Here is a 20,950-nt window from a genome sequence, read left to right as displayed (position 1 = left end):
TCTATTCCAAATTCTAGAAGGGACGATGAGAGCTAACTTCACTCTCTTAAATAAGTTGATAATCTCTAATACAAGCGTATGCATGACTGTATAGAACTCAGACCAAATATACGGAAGCTACATTCAGTTATGATTCATACCATAGCCATTATGATGACATACTTTGTTTACACAGAGGAGAAGAAAAAGAAAAGAAAAAAAAAGTCTGGCCCCGCCTGGTAGGTGTTCTTAGTCCCACACAGTCACCTACACCTGAAGGAATGAAGGGAGAAGGACAGAGACTATGACCAAGTGGTAGATCTCAACAAGTTGAAAGACAAATGCATGGCCAGAAATTATGGCAGCCCTTCAATGAAAGTCCTGTGGACTGGAAAGCTGCCAAAAGGTAGCTCTTACTCACCACTGCTTTGGTGAACTCTGAAAACAGCTTTGCATTATGTTAACTGAAGGGCTGGTCAGAAGAGCTGAGCGCAACTAAGCTGACGGGTGGTAACAGCACCAAAAGGCATTTGAACTCTACAGCTGCTGTCACCATCCTTCACACTGGCACCAAGACCAGTACTTTTCACTATTATCAATGTTTCTTACCTTCCTGAGCACCTAGAACTGCATTACTTATCAAGTGGGTCTTGATGGAGCTATTGACTAGCATCTTTTCCTAAGAACTCCACGTATGTTCAATAGTACTAATTTGTTCCTAAAAAGCAAAGCCATGTGAATCAGGCAGCAATAAAGGGTTTGGAAACTACTGGTCTCCCTTTTGGCAGATGTCTGTGTGAAGAGCCTTTGCATTCATGCCAACTGGCTCTCCCAAATCATGTATTCAGTATAGTACCAGAGCTTCCAGGTGTGCCCATATAGCATACAGCAACTCTGTATGTGCATCCAAACCACAGCTTAGCCTTGCCTACCACAGGTTAAACCCTTCCTTGTTCAACAAAAGCCAGCAAACTCTGGGGCCTCATAACTCACTGGCAGACATACAGCATTATGCCTCACCTTGGCTAAGACAAAAACTTTCAAATTCAACCTTCCCCCATTTCCAGAGCTACCTCGGCTGGTGGCAGATTAGCTATGAAAGAGGTACATCTCACGTAACTAGCTTCTGGTGTACAGAAAGCTGCCTCCATTCAGGTCAAGTTCTTCCCACTCCCAAGAGCTGCCAACAACATCACTGTGCATGCAATTGGTTTGTAGCGGGACTGGTAAAAGAAAAGAGTTGCTCTTCTGACTAGAAACTATAATTTTGTATCACTAATTAAACAAAAACACTGGATAAAGAACTTGGAAAGCAAGTGTTACTTCTTTTATGTTTGAGAGTGCTCTCCTGTCCTGACCAATCCTGTGGTAAATCTGTCCATATTCAATATTAAAATAAAAAGTAGTGATGTATGCTGATTACTACAGCAGATAAAATTGTCCAGTCCTCATTTTTATGGTCTCTTCTTGATTTCAGTCACAGATGGACCCCTGTTAGAGGGAATCAGAACCCAGTGCTCACGTCTTTATGACTTCTTATCAGTACATCAGAACGTCAGGGTGGAAATACATACAGAGTCTTCACTGTGCCAACTGTACATGTGCAGGCTCTCAAGACAAACTTAGCAATGTAACTTCAACTTACAAATACAACACACTTCTCTGAAGCCTTATAAAAATACCAGTGCAACATAGAGCCATTTTACAAAACAATTGTCTTTATAGAAAGGTATTTTAGTGGTATATGCTGAGGTAAATAATAAAAACAGACCCAAGAGAGGGCATGACCAGTGTTATGGAGAACTCCAGATGAAATTTGGCCAAAAGCCTGTTTTATAAAAGCTAGTATTTACCTACCAGTTATGATCCCTGGTAAGGTGCTTATTGCTGTAATACTTCAATATTATTCTTCAGTTTACAAATTGAAAAATATACGAAATTAGATCTGTATGAATGTTAGGTATTAGCTGTCACAAATTTTAAAAGGCATTGTACCAAGTTTTCTTAATTGTTTACTAACCAATTTGATTGTAGCAGGTAAATAAACTACAGCATACATTTTACCTGACACCATGCATCAAAATCACCATAAAAATTAAGTTTATCAAAGTCCAACTCCACAAGGAAAACATGAAAAAGTGCAAATTATGTACCCAGTATTTCTGTCACAGCTGTTTTTTCTTAATATGGCATGAAAAAGGTTTACAGCATATATTAAGAAAATTCTTACAAGTGTTCACCTCAATGTTTATATACACAACGTTTTGCTCAAAGTGCTCACTATATGAAAAAAACTGATTGGATAAAAATATTTAAACAGTGCTTTCTGAACGTTGAGGGAAGAGTCATATAATACATCAGTCCCATTTGTTTTCCTCTTCACTCAGTGCAATGAGATGCAGAAGTCACATCAACTTCATGAAAACTTCGCTTGCCACATTGCCAGAAAACCGCAGTTACAGTGGCATTCTTGGTGTCCCATTGGGAGTGGGTCTTTTATTTTTTTGCATGTGGCTTTGATGTTTTCGAGATCTTACTACTTTCATTCTTACTTCAAATACTTCTTGTATGGCTTTTCGAAAACAATGGAAATTGTAGTCTATTAATCCTACAGAGACAGAAATGTTTTACATATTAACAAAGACATTCATACAAATTAGGTAATGAAAAAATTGCTCATATTCTACATTTAGTGAAATACCATACTCTCTCTCTGGAGGTCATATTCAGTGAACTGTCCAGGCATTTTTTAATGCACTAAGCAAAAGCACATTTGATAAATACAAATAACTCAGTCAGCATTATAGCTTGATACTATGTCCAATATTACATATACTTATTAGTTTTAAGAGAAAACAAAAAGAAATTCATTGGCAGATATTAAGCTTTAACTTAAAGGGCTTTGAAGAATTGCTCAATACACTAGAAGAAAAATTGAAATCTTTCATAAAATATGGTGCCATGTGGGAAATCTGCTTTACAGAATAGCTGTGATAAAAATAAGTAGCATCTAGTAATCAAAGAATTTTCATTTTTTGACAATACATCAGCTTTGAAATGGATACTTGATAGAAATATTACCAAATCTCAGCCATCTACTCTTCATCTTACTTTGTAATTAAAAGTAACACAATAGACATGCTGTTAGATTACATACATATGTAACAGGCAGATAACATTAGCATGTGAGTGGGCTGAATGTGATCCCACAGAAAAGCTGTAAAGCGATATTGGCAGTCAATCGGAAGACTTACTGAGTGCTACAATTGGGTAATACCGCAATAAAATGTTGGAATTTTGGTACTGAGCTCATCACCTCATTCAGTGTTAATGCCATAAGCTTTCTTAACTCAAATACTGCATTATTTCTCACTTCAATTTCCCTAACAGGAGATTACAGGTATTGTAAGTGGTTAAAATCCACTGTATTACACTTTGTGATTTTTTTTCCCAGGAATTATTTTCCCTCTCCCAGACCAGATATTATGTGGAAGTCAACAGGCATGAAAAGTTATAATAGAACTGTACTGTTATAGAGTGCAAGCTATGAAGTGTCCCAACTATGTAGACACAACAACCTGATGCAGTTTTGGACAACCCCTAATGGGTGTTTATTGAACGTGGTGTCTTTTCTCAAACAGAGTTGTTAGTAGGTATGTGGAAGTAACACTTCTTATGCTTAAAACAGAGAAAGTAAGTGACCACATCCCACATTCATTTGTAATAAAAGGCGTAAGGGTATGAAAGAGACATTTGACGAGTTGAAGTTTTATAAAAAGCTCAATGGCCTGTCAAGCAGCCCAGCAGACATGGCATGAGTGCTGCATTCACAAACACAGCAACACTGACTAGTGAATTAATATCACAAGATGGGGAACACAAGCCCAGTTCACAGCTTATTCTTCTGATGAGTTCTGATCTCAGGGCATTTCACGAAGACCATTAACTCAGTGAACATCATGCCAGTGAGCAGACAGATCATGAACTAAGCTTTAAGTATTCACCTTGTCCCGTGTCAGAAAGATAACCAAGGAATTTTAAACACTTTAACTGCAAAATATGAAAGCTGCCTAGGTATAAACATGCAACTTTCCAAAAGCCTCCTTTCAGATATAAGAAAAGCAAGAACATGTTTCTTTCTATCAGCCAGTTGCAATAATTTTCCCGTGGTTATGGCACACAAGCTGTTCTAAATGTGTATGCTGGTGTCAACAGGTAAAAATCAATGTCAGCCAAAAGAAACTGAAACATTCTGCTGTTGCAGATGGAAGCTTTACTGCACTGGATGTAAATTTTCAAATGATTTCGTATCAGAAAGTTGTCAAATATGTTTATGATTTCATCTTATCTTAATGTCAGCACAAATACTTCATGCTTTTAAACATGTTAGGTAAACTTTATCAGGCTGTACTTACCTTTAATATTTATGATACAGGTAGAGAGTGTTATCAGCTAATAACAACCACAGTTATTCATTAACTTGCTAATAGAAGGGAAAAGCAATGCATTACTAGAAAAGGGAAAAATACCTTTTCTCTCAAAGCTTTCTTCTCTGACAAAACAAACAAGAGCGAGGAATTTTGTCACCTCTTTTAAATAAAGGACAGTTGTATTGTTCAGTTTTATGATTGCCATTGACTCTTTGTCATAAGGAGTTCCAGTGCCATCATCTTTAAGCCTAAAGAGCAACATTCAAACAAATAAACATAAAAAGATAAGCCACCAGATGAGCTAACAAAAGTAGTCCTACATTGGTTCTTTCACCAAATAATCTCAAAATTTATGAAACTTTTATTTTAACCTTTCAGGGAGACTCTTCTTCAAGCTACACACTTCGTAAACTAAGAAGACAAAGACATTAAATCGTTTATCCAATCACACACCAAATCTTAGACCTGCAGTTAGAATCAGGTTGTTTGATTGCCGAGTGCCTGAACCGGAGCCTTATTTTTTCCTCTGTTAGTTACCAACCATTTGCCATAATGCTGGTGGGTTTTTTTAATCAATGCACTATATTATGACTTATCTAAAACACGTGAAACAGTGAGTCTGTACTGATAATTCCAAAAACAGAAACCTTGCTTGAGCAGTGGCAACTGATTGATAGTTTCTGACATTATGAGACTTTGCTGGCTTTTGCAATATCATATCGTGAAAAGAGATTTCCCCTTCACAGATGATGTGTCATAATGATCACTGTATTAGTTTTTGTGCCTTGTAATTTTATCCTCATTCCTGAATGCACACACAGATATTCTTAAATGGATAGTTATTACCAACCTCACAGAACAATTAGTCTCAATAATATATTAAAATGACAAGTTCCACAGATGCTCCAGGAATAGAGGACAAGAAATGAATTGTAATATCATGTCTTAAGTCTGTAGCTAAAAAAATGGCAAGCAGATTTCTGGTGATAAATGCTAAATGGCTACACAAAGACAGTGGTGGCACGACATATTGTGAATAAAGAGGCCCACAAGTGGTGTTGTACAGATAATTATTAAATGCACTGTCTTTTGAACTACACAGCAGCATCCTTCTTGGTACAAAAATCAGCATCCTTTATTTTATACCTCTGTAAAACAAGTTCCTATACAGTTACTGAAGTGACTACTACAAATTCTGAAACATAGTAGAATGTACAATCAGAACTTTTAGAAACGTATTACTCTCCCTGGTACCTTCTCCAGGAGTGCAGGAAGTCTATCAATGGATACAAATGCAAAGCTACCAAAGCCTACCACACTCTAACCATGCTGTGCTTGGGCCTCCAAGTGTATGCAACTTAATGCACTAATTCTTAATGTGCCCCTGCCTTTCCCTGGAATGGCTGGCATTACATTTGGCCAAGAGCCAAGCCATTGAAAACATAACTTGCAAGAAAATGTACGACACCCCAGGAGATCTCTGGTTGCTCATGTATTAGAAGGAGAAATTGAAAAAAAACCCCAGAAAAGTTACATAGGGAAAAGAGGACAAAGAGAGAACTGAAGCAAGAGTGAAGCAACTCTCTGAGGCCATTAGAGGCCACTAGCTATTAAACAAAAATAAATATGGCCCCATATATTTTAAAACAGGATGCATCCTTCTGTTGACTTTGTCCCTGCGGAACAAAAAAATAATGTTTCCTTTTATTTTAGGTTGGTTTCTTCCAACTCTTTCCTCCAAGTAAAATTATTAGAATAGAAAGAAGATGATGTTCATAAAAAAGGCTGAGAAGGGAGCTGTGCTTGTTGCTGGGAAGGGATCTGTACCTCAGAAGCCTGCCGTTTGTTTTCTGCTTCTCCCCTGTCCTGCCAAATTGCATGTTGTTGTTTATGCCCACATCACTCTAATTTTGAGGCTATTCAGATTCAAGGTACACAGTTTTATGGAAAACATTCACAATTTACTTACCCATATATACAAGAAATGTCAATCACAACATCTATCATATCACAGCAGAGCTCATAAGTTTGCATATCCACTGGAGTACTGTCCGTTGCAATATAGATCTTACTGACTACATCAAATAAAAATGCTTTTTCAATCCCAGAATTCTATTTAAGAGAAGAAAAAAGAAAAATAAAGTGGGAGCCAAGTCTTCAAATTAACACCAAGCTTTTTTGTTCCCTTGCCTATTATACAAAAAGCTAGGCTAAAGAAGTAGAAGTTAAATTGCAATCAAGCTCATTTTGAAAGAACTGTACATACAGCACTGTCATATTTGTAGCAAACCATAATGCTCAGAGACCTTCCAAAAATTTCTGCCTCTGAGCAGATAATGCCTAGTTACACTCCCCAACTTCCCCTCTCAGGAACACACCTGGAGAGATTACATTTATTTTCACTGGAAAATGCAGGAGTAGGGAAAAAAAAATCTTCCAATTTCAAGCTTTTGGATTTTTGATTGCAGCAATGGACATAAAAAGAGAACCACAATTTAAAGTTCTTCTAGCTGGACATGTAAGAAGGTAGAAACAAAGGAAAGAAAAAGGTGATGCACAAAGAAGGCAGTAATGTTCAGGAACAAATTTCTCAAGGAAATTAAAAAATTTTCTCATTGGGGTCTGTAGCTGTTCTACTGCCTGTAGAACATCTTTTAGGATCACAGGACAAAGACCAGTATTTTGATGGTGCATTCACTTTTCATGTAGCACTGGTGGTTAAAGCCATATTTATAATGCTAAGGCTTGCTAAAGTGATGACAGCTATGTTCCTGACATCCTGCCAAGCTGGTTAAGACTCTCTCCATACTGAAGATGTATCGTATTCACAGCTCTGAGAGGCCAGCAGGAATGCTAGCTCATACTCTTTGTGCAGATAAGGTCAGCTGCCATAAGCCTCTGCTTCCTGGAAAAAAAACCCGTGTACTGCTTAACTGAAAACAGTAGCCTTGCTTGCTGATATCAAGGGATTACACCCAGGCAGCTGTCCCAGCACGAAAAAAAGGGCAATTTCCCAGTAGTGCTAAAGCTCAAACTATAAAATATGCTTCGGAATCCACCTATACAGCAAGTTTCTCTATCAAACTGAATTGTCTCTATATATGGGCTTCTCTTTTTAACATGGTTTGGGACTGCTGCCAGAGCAGTTTTGTAACTACCAAAACCCACACTGAAAATCCCTAACAAGTTTTAATAGTTTCAGCTTCCTTTGTAGTTACAGAACTTTTCCTTTATCTTCTTTCTTTTCTAAGTCAACTGTTTAACACGTAGTTGAAGAGACTAAAGTGACGACTCTGCTTTCCATATTTCCTGAAATATGTAGAAATTCTCAAGGAAAAACTCAAGGAAAAAGACCGAAATTGTAGAAACAATAATTACATGTTATATAAAATCAGGAAAAGGTGGAAAAAAGTACTGTTCAAAGACACATTACATCATTAATGCTCAGTCAGGGAAAATGACGATAAGATAGAGCAGGTGGGTTCCTTATTAGAGAAAAAAAGGCCTTATGCAGCTGAATGAAAGGCTGCCATTGATGTCAATGAGAGCAATGTCAGAATAAGCACTACTTCTCTCTGGCATAACCCTACAGTTTGCAGAGAAGATGCAACGTGCTAGAAGCTCTATTAAGCACTCTGAATTGATGTAAGAGTATTCCATGGTTAATCTGAACCAAGAGAGTCATTGTGAAAAATCTGCAATGAATATATGAGATTTTATTTTGGATAGGTAAAAACCATAAGATAGTTGAAATTCAAACGTTTCTCAACTATACTGGGTGTGATGATGTAGAAGGCAGTTTCTGCTCTTAAATAGAGTGGGTTCATTAAAACTGGTTGTATTTCTCCAGTTCCTAGGTTAAGTAAACAGGCCTGTTGTTTTCTTTCTTGAAAGTATGAAGAGTAAGCCAAGATTTGGTCCTAAAAAGCAATTCTTGAAAGAACTTAAGAGAATATCTCCAGTCACATACCGTTAGGAATGAATTCTGGACAGTTATTTAAACAGGCCTTACAGCACACAGATTTCATGAATTAATTTTAAGTACTACATTTGAATTTACTGATTACAAAATTTAAATCATTAAATGAACAGAACTGTACATAGTTTTGTTTTTACCATAATAATTAATTGTTTTTAAAACACGCTTTTTAATAGCCCTCAAAACAAAACAAACAATCCTAAAATGAAAATCCACATTCACATTGTCACACAACTTGATTGCTTGGTAAGGCCATGGTAATTAAGAAACAGGCATCCTTCAACATGAAGCTGACAAGTGTGTTAGGTAAGATTTACATGAACGTACAGATGAACTGTTATTTTATGACTTACAAGCAGCTACATTAAAGAATGTAGAAGCACTATTATCACACTGATGGTTCCTCAAACGTACAAGCTCACACACTGTGGTGGTATAAATTTAGACAAAAACCTGCAGTGAACTTAAGAGTGATCACAGATCTATTTCTGTAATCATCAGCTTTTTGTGTTGGAAGTCCCCATGGCATAAAGGAAAGCACATCCTCATGAATACTGCTGCAAAACTGAAAGTAGAACACGAATACACCCACACTTTGATATCCACCACACTGGCTTCCTGAGGTAAGGCATGACCAAAATCCATGTCAAGATCTGTTGTTACTAAGTTGCTTAGGTAAAGAGGCACCCGCTAACTAATTCTAGGCTGGAGAAGGATGTTTAGTCTTCCTGTGGTTGCAAATAGTCATTCCAAGTCTCTCTGTCCACAGACAGAAGATGCTTGTAAAAACAGACAGGAAGCATGAGGACAGTGATGCAGCTACACCCAGCTCCAGGTTACTCACAAACTGGAGCCAAGGAACAGTCTGAGATTCTTTCCCCTACCAAACAGGGGAAATAAGCACACCTCTCTCAATTTTTTGACTTCTCATTCATTCGAAATAGTTGTTCTTCCTTACCAATTATACCTGATATTCTAGATATGATTGGAGGTGGGTGTTCCAGACACATGTGCAACTGTCATGTCATTCAGGAAGCAGCTTGTGATCAATTCATGTAGTGATTTCATACAAATTCTTCACCAACTCCAAACAGCGAGGAGAACTCATATAGTGATCTGACTCACAATATGAGTGACTGGGGTGATTCTGGCACAAGGAGTACCATCACTCAGACAGCTTTCTCATTAAGACTGTAGCATATTCAATATCTAATTTCTCCAAAACTTGTCATCATTCTTTCATTACTTTTCTGTCCTAAGTGGAGTTTGAGACTGGACGATAACTAGTATACAGTCCAGCTATTTTAGTAGAAATAGATCTTTGTAACAAACCATTCATTATGAAACAGCATAATTTGTTGCTTAGTAATAAGAGAATAAGTTTTGGAAAGACCTTCCTCTAATCCTAGTTCTGCCTTTCACATCCAACTTTTCCCTCTCTCCTTTTTCACACTCTACACTGAGAAACTGTGAAGTCTAATTTTATCTTACAGGCTGTTGAATGACATTAAATAATCTCATTATGTCAAAATCACAAAAAAGACACAATAAAATACCTTGCTTGGAAATTGCAGCTTGAGAAATTAATGCTAGATGCAAGGCGAAAAATTAGAATACTGTGAGAAAGGGTGCAGTTTTAGGAGCCACTGTGATCTGATTTAATGGCCACTAAAACAGTGAGTTTCCCCTTTTCACAACCTACTCACTGTGTTCCCCGTTGCTCATTGCTACATGTTCCCATCTCGTACCTTGTGCCAAAACAAGAGCATGTTTGACTCCTCCATGATCTGCTTTTAACTAAATTCTACAGTGCATTAGTGTGTGTCATAGTGACTCCATGAGGGAATAGGTGAGTGTCAGAACCAGTACAAAGGAAAGGAAGGATCAGACATACAGGAAGAGCGGAGCAAGCCATTGCCTCCGCAGTGGTAACAAGCCACTAAATATACAAAGCTCCCTAACTGGCCTTCAGAGTAACTATGGAAGCAGTGAAAGTTGTGGTGGGCTCTAAAAATATCAAGACATGAGAAACTTTTCTCTTCTACAAAGTAGAATTAATTCTAAGCACTATAGACAGGTCTACATATGAGGTTAGACTAGATTATGTTCCTGTAAGAATTTATCCATACAAATTTAAAGTACAACTTAAACAAACGCATGCAGCACAGACCTTTGCAATATTCAGATTAATGTATGAGCAGAAAAGTGATGGCTGTGTACCCATTTTATGTGATTCAGGAAATACTATATCGCAGCAGCTCAGCAACATTGTTTAATAGACAGGGAGGTGAGGCCAAGCTGCATGTAGGTGCATTTTAACTAAGTTCTGATAATTTCTCTGGGAGTTCACATTGCTCATGATCTCTCAGAAGGCAGTGAAAAGACTATCTGAACATGCATGTTGGACATAGCCAGATCTACGGACAAAGTATATAATAAGTACTTACTGAAATAAAGATGTTAAGCAGGTTTTCCAGTGTTGGGAGCTGTGGAATCAGTTTCTGTACCACTTTGCTAAACGCTTCAAATATAGAATGATCATATATGCTTGTCAGATAAAAGCTGGAAAAAAATGTCACCACATTTTCCTTTTAGCCACATACTGTGAACATGATGTACCTTTCATAATATGAGTGAAATGAAATACTGTCAAACAGTAAGTGCCTACACTTATGCAATTACTCCCTGTGACCAAATGTCACGTTACAATTGAAGCACAGGACTTCCATCTCTATACCAGAAAAAAACCCCAAACCCTAGACTCTGAAAAACTAGACCTGGATGTAGAATTACATGATGCAACTCCCACCTTGGTATTCTTACAAAAAATACTTTTCAAATTGAAGCAGAAGAGTATTACTGAGTATGTGTGTTGTGATCTACTTTTTGAAAGTTGTGGACCCATTTATCAATGCAGTGATGCAGTCAAGTAGTTAAGAGCTCTAAAGAGCTAGCATTTTCATGGAGCAGGTCTCTTTTTAATATGTTTGTACTTGGCCTTAAAGTGCTAAGGAAGCCATGACAACTTGATGTCCTCTAGTTCCCAGTCTGCAGAAGTCCACTATTTTTCTGCTACAATAATCTCTTTATCAGCAGACATAAGGCAAAGATACAGGACCTGTCTTCCCAAGTGGCTCCAAGCAGGCTGCAGCAGTGAGGACTACTGACTGGGAAGGCAGAGAGGTTTCAAAGAAGGCAAAAGTGATGTAGTGGCCTATACACTCTATTGGCTGGAACTCTACTGATTGCTGCCACTGTCCAAGTAACTTATTTCAAGACAGTAGCTGCAGCAGAAACTGCTAGGAATCCAGCATACTTGTCATCTGTTTTTAAGCACATCTCTCCATCTTTCCTTCCAAGACAGCAATTAGAAATAAGACACTGCATTCCACCTGATTATCCCTTTCCTTCATATATCAAAGGCTTGCTAGTTCAAGAGAACAGAAAATGGTAACTTGTCAAATAAGCTGCTCTCCTCTTCAGGATTCTCAGCACAGCAGCTTTTCTCACCTGAGGTGAATCTTCTCCAATCCAGCATCTGCAAGGTCATCATTTGCCCTCTGGTGAATATCTCTTTGTGTTTCAATCTTGTGATCATCAGATAAACCATCCACTTTATGGATAAAGATTTCAAAGTTGATATCTGGATTCACTTTATAAGCTCTGGTCACAGTAAGATGCAGCCGAGCTAATGCTTCCATATAATCATCCTAATGAAGGAAAAAGAAGAGCTACAGCTTAGGAAAGATCTTAAAATAGATATAATACATTTTATGATACTTACTTTTAGATAATACTACAGCTCAACAACAGCCTAATTCTTTTATTTTTTATAAGTAGAAGCCTGTGCCTACATCTAGCATGTGCACCAATCTTATGCTGTCAGCACTTAGGAATCTAAACAAGAACCTTGAGATGTTAGAGCAAATTAGTTAACTTCTGAACATACTGCAGAGAGAGATTAAAAATAGCCAAGCAACTCTTCAAGTTTTAAAGATTTCTTTTAATATGTGTTTGTGATGCAGATTATTTATTTGCTTTGAAAAAATCTATGCTTTCCAACCCATTTGTCTATTGCTAAAGGAAGAAAAAAGTAGCTTAAAGCCCCTCCTTTTTTTTTACCTGAGAATCAATAACAAATATTAGTGCTCCAGTGCCTCTGAAAATCATCTCATAATCAAACGTAGGGTCAAAGAAGTCAATTTGCCCAGGAAAATCCCATATCTGAAAGTTGACAAAGGAGCTGTTGGAAACATCCTCTCTGCAGATCTTGTTTGTGCTCTCCAAGAAGAGAGTCTCATTCGGCGACATTTTGTGAAAGACAACTTTCTGAATGGAAGACTTCCCGCTTCTTCTCAATCCCATGAGTAGGATTCTTGGCTTAACTTCAGTACTGAAGGGATCATTGAAATCCAAAACTGAATAAAATCACACAAGAAGAAAAGTATTATACTATAGCAATGTAATTAGTAACTGCCAGAAAACAAGCATTTGACATTTACTTCCATGATATTTTCACTTGGATTTATGCAAATGTTATTCCATCAACGCTGCCTCCGTACAATCCTTAACATCCATTGGTCAGACTATGTGACCAATACATCTGTTCTCGAACAGGCAGCAATTACGAGTATTGAGGCCATGTTACTGAGAACGCAACTGCGATGGGCAGGGCACGTCTCTAGGATGAAGGACCACCGCCTCCCTAAGATCCTGCTCTATGGTGAACTTGCCACTGGCTGCCGCAAGAGAGGAGCTCCAAAGAAAAGATACAAGGACTCCCTGAAGCAACAACTCAGCCTCGGGCATATTGATCACCATAACTGGTCCACTCTGGCCTCTAATCGGGAGGCCTGGAGACAGACCATTTATAACGCTGCTGATGCTTTTGAGAAAGCACGCAGGATCACTCTTGAGGAGAAAAGACAACGCAGAAAGAATCGAACCTTGCAGAATATACTATCTAAGGAGTCTTTCTGCTGTGTCTTTTGCAACCGGACATGCCTTTCTCGTATTGGCCTTTTTAGCCACCAACGCGCTTGCATGAAAAATGGGTAGAGCCCTTCCCAAATCTTCGTTCACGAAGCCTAGCCATGAAAATATGCAAATGTTACCAATTTTTAAGCTTAGGGAGCAGTGCTGCAGGCGTTTCAACTTGAATTATTTGCCCTTTAGGCTATACTATCAGAAAATCTACTTCTCACCTTTAAGACAGAGGTTGCTCCGTTTGTATGTGAAAAATGTGTTATCACACAGAGATATACTAAAATACCTGAATTTACTCTAATTAACACTATCCCATGCATATTCTTCTTTAAAATAGTATCATCTGATAACAAATACCCTTGTCAACTGATAGTCACACAACACTGCTGGAAGAAAGGCATATGATTAAGTACCTCTGTGTAATCTTCCTAAGGCTACCTGAGGGCTTCCTTCCTCTAAAATCAATCAACCAATAAATAAATAAATAAATAAAATCATGCATCCAAGGAGTTACAGGAAGATGACAACTCAGCAACAGGCACACAATGACAACTCAGGCACACAATTCTTCCATGTTGGAACTTACAACACAGTACTGAGCTCACGAGGAGTTCTTTTCTAAGGTGTTTAGAATTTCACCTGCTGTTGAATAATTTGTGTTAAAATCTGTGAAGGTTTGTTATCCAATAAATAAGATTAGAGCACATCATCTGCCTATTTGCAAAACAAAGGCCTGAGAACACAGTGATTTCATTGTGGTACCTACAACAGTTTGAAACTGGTACTACTTTTTCTGGTGCTGATAACTTACATTAGAATAAAGGTAGTTACAGGAGTAAACTATACTGTTATATCTGTAAGGACATGAATGTAAAGCTATCCATACCTGCAGATACACCAACTTTAGCTTCAGATATCTCTAACCAAAACAGCTAAAGTAGTCTCAATTGCTGCATTTAGTTGGCCTATAACTTTGAAATGTCCTTTGGTGCTGAGGTGAAAACAGCACTGTCCTTAGATATAAAAAGGTTTCAAACACCTCTGTGATACTCTGTCCGCACTGTCAAACACAAGCAACGCAAAAAACTGAGTTGTCAATGATAAATCCACAGAGTATGGCTCTGAGTACACAGTGGTCAGGTTTAAAATACCGATCACACAATAGGCTTAAACACATTAGCAGTCAGGCAGTCCTCCCACCCACTGCACTACAGACTATTCAACATACTTCAGAGCACAACTTAATTGCCTTTCTTTCTCTTTTTCTGCTGGGATAAATTTTGAATTGCAGAAAACTGACACACATTTATTCACATGCATCATTTCTGCATATGGCCTGCATACGTTAAGTGATCAGCTTTACTCCCAAAGTATGAAAATCCAAAACAAGAAACCTCAGCAACAACAGTTTGAACCTGTCAATTTATTACATAGCCTTATGGGCCAAAAAACATGGAAAGCTTGAAGGAATCCTTTGCCTAGGAGCATGTTTTGCACCCGGGGGGGTGACCACATCCATCTTCTTGTGTCCCTCAAGCCTCACTCACAACTTTCAGAAACACAAGAGCATAATATACCTGCCAGGACAGCACAGAACTTTGCCCAGGTTTGTTTGTGCCTCCCGAGCTTGAGCTACTGAGAATTAAGGCTTCTCAAACTGAAGGTGTTAGCATAAAACATCCCCTGGCACCATCTACTGGCTTGTGAGTGGTTGTGCCACTCTCACCAGTGACAGACAGGAGTTTTCAGCTCATTATGAGTGGGATCCTGTCCATTTCATTTCAAGACATTAGGAATGCCTTGGCAGGTATTACCATTTACTGTGGTCTTGTCAATTATCACATATGAAACACTGCCAGGCGGGAGCAGTGCACAGGTGAAAGTCCTTCAAGCAGAACAGCGACAAGTAACTCTGTAAGAATCTTATCCTCCAAACACAGCAATGGCCAACTTCTGCTGATCCACAGACAAGAAATTTACGAAGTAATAAACTGCAGTCTAAACGCTGCTCTGCTCTTCTTATCAACCTGAACAGTGATGGTCTCCTGTGGCTGCAAGAAACACGTGCCTACAATACTTTGCACCTACAGAGAAATAATACACATCTTCTCAAGGACAATGTAGCAATATTTTATGTTGTGGTGGTACGGTCTTGTCAAGAAAGCAAACCAAAGGTACAAGATTTAATGGTGTCTCCTCCATCCCACTCTGTCCTTTAATGCACAAATTTTCCACAGCTGCCAAATGCATAATCACAATTTCATTAATATGCGTATATCCACACATCATGCAATTTGGCCATTAGAAGGGAAAATAATGTATTCAAAGCTTTATATGGACTTTATAAAAGCATATAATGAAGAGTCTTCTGGTTGAGATTTTACTGCATGTTTCAAAAAATTAAAAAACCTCCTGTTTGTTCTGTACACAACAGAACTTACAAAGTCTAATTTACTATGGATTTGTACTTTGTGTCCCCTTCCTCTTCCAACCACAATAACACCAACTTCCTCCTGTGTGTCTTATGACATATCCTCCAAATAACAGATATGACACGCTGTGGCTGATCTGGAGCTCAACATATGCTGGTTGGCTAAACCACGTACACGTGTACACCAGTTTGCCAGCTGCTGCCACGAAGAACACACAAATCTGCTTGCCCATCCCTCTGAGGACACTTCATTTAGGTTTCCCCTCTCTTCTGAATGCCAGTTTTCATCAAGCTTGTGGGAAAGTAATAATAATCTTTGAGACATCGTCCATTCATATTTGGTTGGAAAGTAGTTTCCAAGGTTCTGACCATTGATAAGACAACCAAAAGCTAAATACAAAACTCCCTTTTCTTTCAGAAACAGGCTAAAAACTCACATATATCTAAAGAAATATTATACATAACTTGGAGTTTTACATTGTTGTATTAAATTATTCCAGGCTGTTATATTTTCATGGATTTTAATGCTTACTGGAAAGAAATTGCTTTCTATTAAAACCATACTAAAAAAAATAGAGTTGCAAGTGCTAACAGAGATACCTACGAGAAGAATGAAGACCAGCTCTTCTGCTAGTAAGACTGTTGTTTAGCTTTTGAAATTCTGCCAGTTCAGAGACAGAGAAATGTAAAAGAGTATCATCCAAACCTGACGAGATAGCAAGGCTTCTATAGCACTTCCCTCTCAGAGAGAGTTAAGAGATTACCTTATATGTAAAGGAATTGGACGATGCGTTGCCTGCCCACATTCCTCTGCAGGAGTACATGACAACTCCTTTTTTAATTTGCCATAGAAATGCCAGCAGATGTATCACTGCAACTTCCCAGACTAGGTTACTAAGTGAGATCATAATATGCCCAAAAGAAACACTAAACTCTTCTCTATTGTGTAACAGGAAAGATAATTTTCCCTATTGTGAGATACAATACATTTCCTGCTTCATTCACTTTTGTAAAAAGTGTTGTAAAATGCCAATCTCTAATGCATATCAACAGCCCTTCATATTTCAACTTTTCTAAGCAGCCATAAAAAACAGAAGCCATGTTGGTTAGAGGCCGTATCCTTTGAAGTATTCACAAATTAAACTCAACAAACCCAGAAGCACTTTCCCCAGAGAAGCATTCAATTCCTTACAAAACTTCTGTTCATTGCAGTTGTGTCCTTGCTTATGGAGTGCATTCTGCAGGCATTGCAACATGCAGAAGAGCACAGTTCCGAGGAGTTGAGAACTGCCCTCAGTAGTCCTGACCTGTCTCACCAAGATGCATACTTTTAACATCTCCTTTATGCTATTAGAGATATATGTTGATAACTAAAACAGTTTTTGAAGCCCATCCTGAATTCCCGATCAATTGCAATTGGTGACTATCAGTGCTTTGCAGGCATATGTGATGGAATGCCACATTCAAAGGTATATTTTAGATCTCACCAGTTTTCAAACATCCAAATAAAGCATCACAGCTTACCTGTTCAAGTGACATCAAGCCAAAAGGAATTATTTAGCTTGTGTTACATCCATAAGTAACAAGCCTCTAAGTCTTGTTTTGAACTACTGCAGCTAATAATGGGGTTTTTTTGCCCACTAATGCAGTTATATTATATTTAAGTTTTAATCATTTTTGTGTAAAGAAGAATTAGCAGTCCCAAACTTCCCACTCTCACCTTCAAGCCCATTAATCTTGTAGCATTTCCAGTACTACTGTGACTACAGTATTTGCAGCACTTTAGAGCTTCGTCAAGACAACAGCCTTACAAAACACATACAATGAACATCTTCAATGCTAACAGATGGCCTGAGCCTGAAGAGTTAACAGAAAAAGCTTATATGCAATGAAGAAGGCTGTTCAGCTACTGTAGGTTCATAAACATTGCAGAAATGCCTGGTGGAAGGAAATTCCTGTGGCTAAAGAAAAGACTCAGAACCAGAAGACCTAGTTCCATGCTGCCACAAGTGCTGCACTCTGCAATCGTATGTCTTAAAGCTACTTCCTTGGATGCTCTGCAGAGGGTTTCCTGCTTCTAAATACTTTTTAATTGCATCTATAAAAAAATACGATTAGGCTTTATGTAAATTTTAGTGCTTTAAGGTCTCTGAATGTGACCCTGTGTGTAAAGTAAAAATAAGAGAAGGACAAGAGCCATGGTTTCAGCATTGAAGCTGGAGACAAGTATCCAGTATGGGGTGAGAGATGACCAATATGAAGTTTTGAAATCTTCCTCATGCTTAGAAGAAGAAATTATGATCTTACTTTAAAGCTTGGCTTCTCGCTTCACTTTCAACAGACGTGCATTGAAACTGTTCTTCTTATACTGCCCTTTCCATTCTTTCTTTGTGGAAAAGTAGAGGCTGTCACACTGAATTTTGGACTACTTGCTGTACAGATACTCCAGAGAGAGGACAGAAACTGGGAAAAGGAAAGCCCCTTGCCCTGCAGCCCAGTGTTACACTATACACAGACCCAAATCCCAACCCTTCCATTTCAGATGCTCTATGCCTCTTTCTGCACAGAATTCCAAATTAAACAGAAAGCCAGGGGATCTGGACTATTAAAATGGACTTTGTTTTAATCCTGTGTAAAAAATGTCTCTATGTGGACTGTCTTCTCCAGCTATTCAGGATGTAAAGATTTGTTTCTATTACGTACAATATTCTGGTGTTACTATGAAGAAGCAATTGAAATTTTTTAAAGTCTAACGAAGTTCCTACTGAAAAATATCCAAATTCCTCCGAGGACATAATATGGATTACTTCTTTACAGAAAATACTGTGTTAGTTCAGCACTACAGAAACACATTAAAATATATTCTCTTTGCATCAAAATGAAGGCAGTTCTTCAGCAGGTTCAAGTAAGACTTTATTTAGTCTCAGCTACAGTTCTTATATTCTAGCATTCCCACAGCTTTTAACCATGAAGGCTTACACTCAAAGCACTGACCTTCCTCCCCTCCCCAGAATTATATTAGTCAATGCACCACCTCCCATGGCAGCCTGTAGGACTCGGCCTTTAAGTAGACTTAAAACATGTGGCCTTTTATTATGCTCTTATAAAAAAGCAATTCTTTTTTCATCCCGAGATACTGAGAGTTCTCCAAGCTCCTTTGTGAAATATGTCTCAGAAGAATGAATTCAGGCTCTGAATGAACGCAACAGGCTGAGCTGGCATTTCCTTTTTCTATTGAATGAGACTACTTTTCCTGGTAAGCCTGTCCTTCATAGCATCACCATCCATACTGACACAGATACTCAGAGAGTAACGTGGGTCCCCACATGCACAGACAGACGGATAGGAGACATTTAGCAGAGCCTGCCAGTGTGGGAGTGACACCCGCAGCTGCGGAGCAGCCTTGGACACAGAGCTGCGTGTGGCAGCTGCCTTTTATAGCCTCACACCCAACCCCCCACCTCCTTGGCACACTCAGGCCACATCATCAGGCTGTGGCCTCTAATAACTAATAACTCTCACCCCAGACATGGAGAATACTGAAGGGAGATTACACACACACATTTTGCCTGCACTCATTTTGCCTCCTCCCTCTTTCCCAACGCTTCCTGCTACCTGTCAGCCTTTGCCCTGCTCCCACCTCAGAGCTCCCTGCTCTCCCTGACCCCACGGCAGCACCCTACGAGCACCCTGTCCCCGTTCCGACCCTTCCCATGGTCACCTCCGCAGCATCGCCGCTCCGCCCGGCCCCTCACCGCCCATCCCCGGGCCTGCCCTCCCCCCGCACTCCTTGTCTGCCCCGCACCGCTATCCCTGCCTCACCTCACCGCGTCCCAAACCCCGCGGGGAGCCTCGCCTTCTCCTTGACCCACATCCGCGAGTAGACAAACCTCACCTCCCGGCGGTGGCCCCGTGCCGCCGGCCACCGTTCCGGCCTCACCTCAGCGCCGGCCCCGCCTCACCCCACACCCGCACTCACTGCCGGTCGCTACCCCGCAGCCCCTCCGAGCCTGGTGCTGCCCTCCGGCTCCCCGGGAGCAGCCGCAGCCCCGCGGCGGCTGTTCCCCGCCGCCCCCGGTGCCGAGGCCGCTGCGGCCGCCGCGGGCGGCACTCACACGCCTCATCGCCGCCGCTCTCCGCGTCGCCGTCCGAGAAGGAGTCGGCCCCGTCGGCGTAGCCCGCCAAGCCCACGATCTCCTCCTCCTCTTCCTCCTCGTCCCCTTCTTCCTCCTCCGGCAGCTTCCTCGGCACCTGGCTCATGCCGGCCGTGCTCCCAGCGGGGCTCCGCGGGCCCCTCTGCCTGCGGGCGGGCTCGGGACGCGGGGGGCGCAGGTCCCGCGCTGGCGCCGCGCCCGCCGCCGCTCCCCACCTTCCCCCCCACGGCGCTGGCGGAGCGCGGCGCAGCTGCCGGCGGGGCGGGCGGGGAGGCGGCGTGACCCGCGTCACCTGACGCGCCCGGTCACGGGCCGCCGGGGCCTCCGCGCCCGCCCGGGCCCCCTCCCGCTCCCGCTGCCGCTCCCAAGCCCGGCCCCGCCGCTGGCACTGGGCGCTGGCGGGCAGAGCCGGGCGCTGCGGGGCTCACCCGCGGGCTCCAGGGGCCTGCCGGGCGCCGCCGCGGCCGCCCCGGCTGTGCTCCCGTGGGAGCGGTGCACACGGGAGGCGCTGCCTCACGCGTGCGGGGCGTCGGAGGAGGTGAGCGAGTGGCCTGGTGTGCCAGGCAGCAGCACCGTGGCGACAGCTGGTGTTTCTATTACAGGCAGCCTTCCTCAGAATCAGTTAGGTTGGAAAAGACCTCTGAGATCATCGAGTCCAACCTGTGACCTAACACCACCATGGCAACTAGACCATGGCACTAAGTGCCACATCCAGTCTTTCCTCAAACACCTCCAGGGACGGTGACTCCCCCATCTCCCTGGGTAGCCCGTTCCAATATCTAATAACTCTTTCTGTGAAGAAATTCTTCCTAATGTCTAACCTAAACCTACCCTGGGGCATCTTGAGGCCCATGTTGTCTCGTCCTGTCGCTGGTTGCCTGGGAGAAGAGGCCGACCCCCAGCTGGCTACAACCTCCTTTCAGGTAGTTGTAGAGAGTGATAAGGTCACCCCTGAGCCTCCTCTTCTTGGTCACGTCCTGAAGCCTCACCT

General features: G+C 40.8%; 1 protein-coding gene across 1 annotated transcript; it reads right to left on the bottom strand.

Annotated features, from left to right (window-relative positions):
- Positions 1 to 113: 113 nt before the first annotated feature.
- Positions 114 to 20,166, bottom strand: RRAGD (Ras related GTP binding D). The gene is made up of 7 exons (XM_027695407.1): positions 19,921 to 20,166; positions 12,511 to 12,806; positions 11,899 to 12,098; positions 10,836 to 10,950; positions 6,379 to 6,521; positions 4,509 to 4,657; positions 114 to 2,587 (listed from the first exon to the last, which is right to left on the bottom strand). The coding sequence occupies exons 1-7, from the start codon at positions 20,063 to 20,065 to the stop codon at positions 2,436 to 2,438; spliced, it is 1,200 nt and encodes a 399-aa protein (XP_027551208.1). The 5' UTR covers positions 20,066 to 20,166; the 3' UTR covers positions 114 to 2,435.
- Positions 20,167 to 20,950: the final 784 nt, after the last annotated feature.

Source organism: Neopelma chrysocephalum, unplaced genomic scaffold, assembly GCF_003984885.1.
Source record: "Neopelma chrysocephalum unplaced genomic scaffold, ASM398488v2 Primary Assembly neopelma1_23b, whole genome shotgun sequence".
NCBI classification, from domain to species: Eukaryota; Metazoa; Chordata; class Aves; order Passeriformes; family Pipridae; genus Neopelma; species Neopelma chrysocephalum.
Note: the sequence above shows the minus strand (reverse complement) of the source record. Positions and strands in the feature narration are given on the sequence as shown.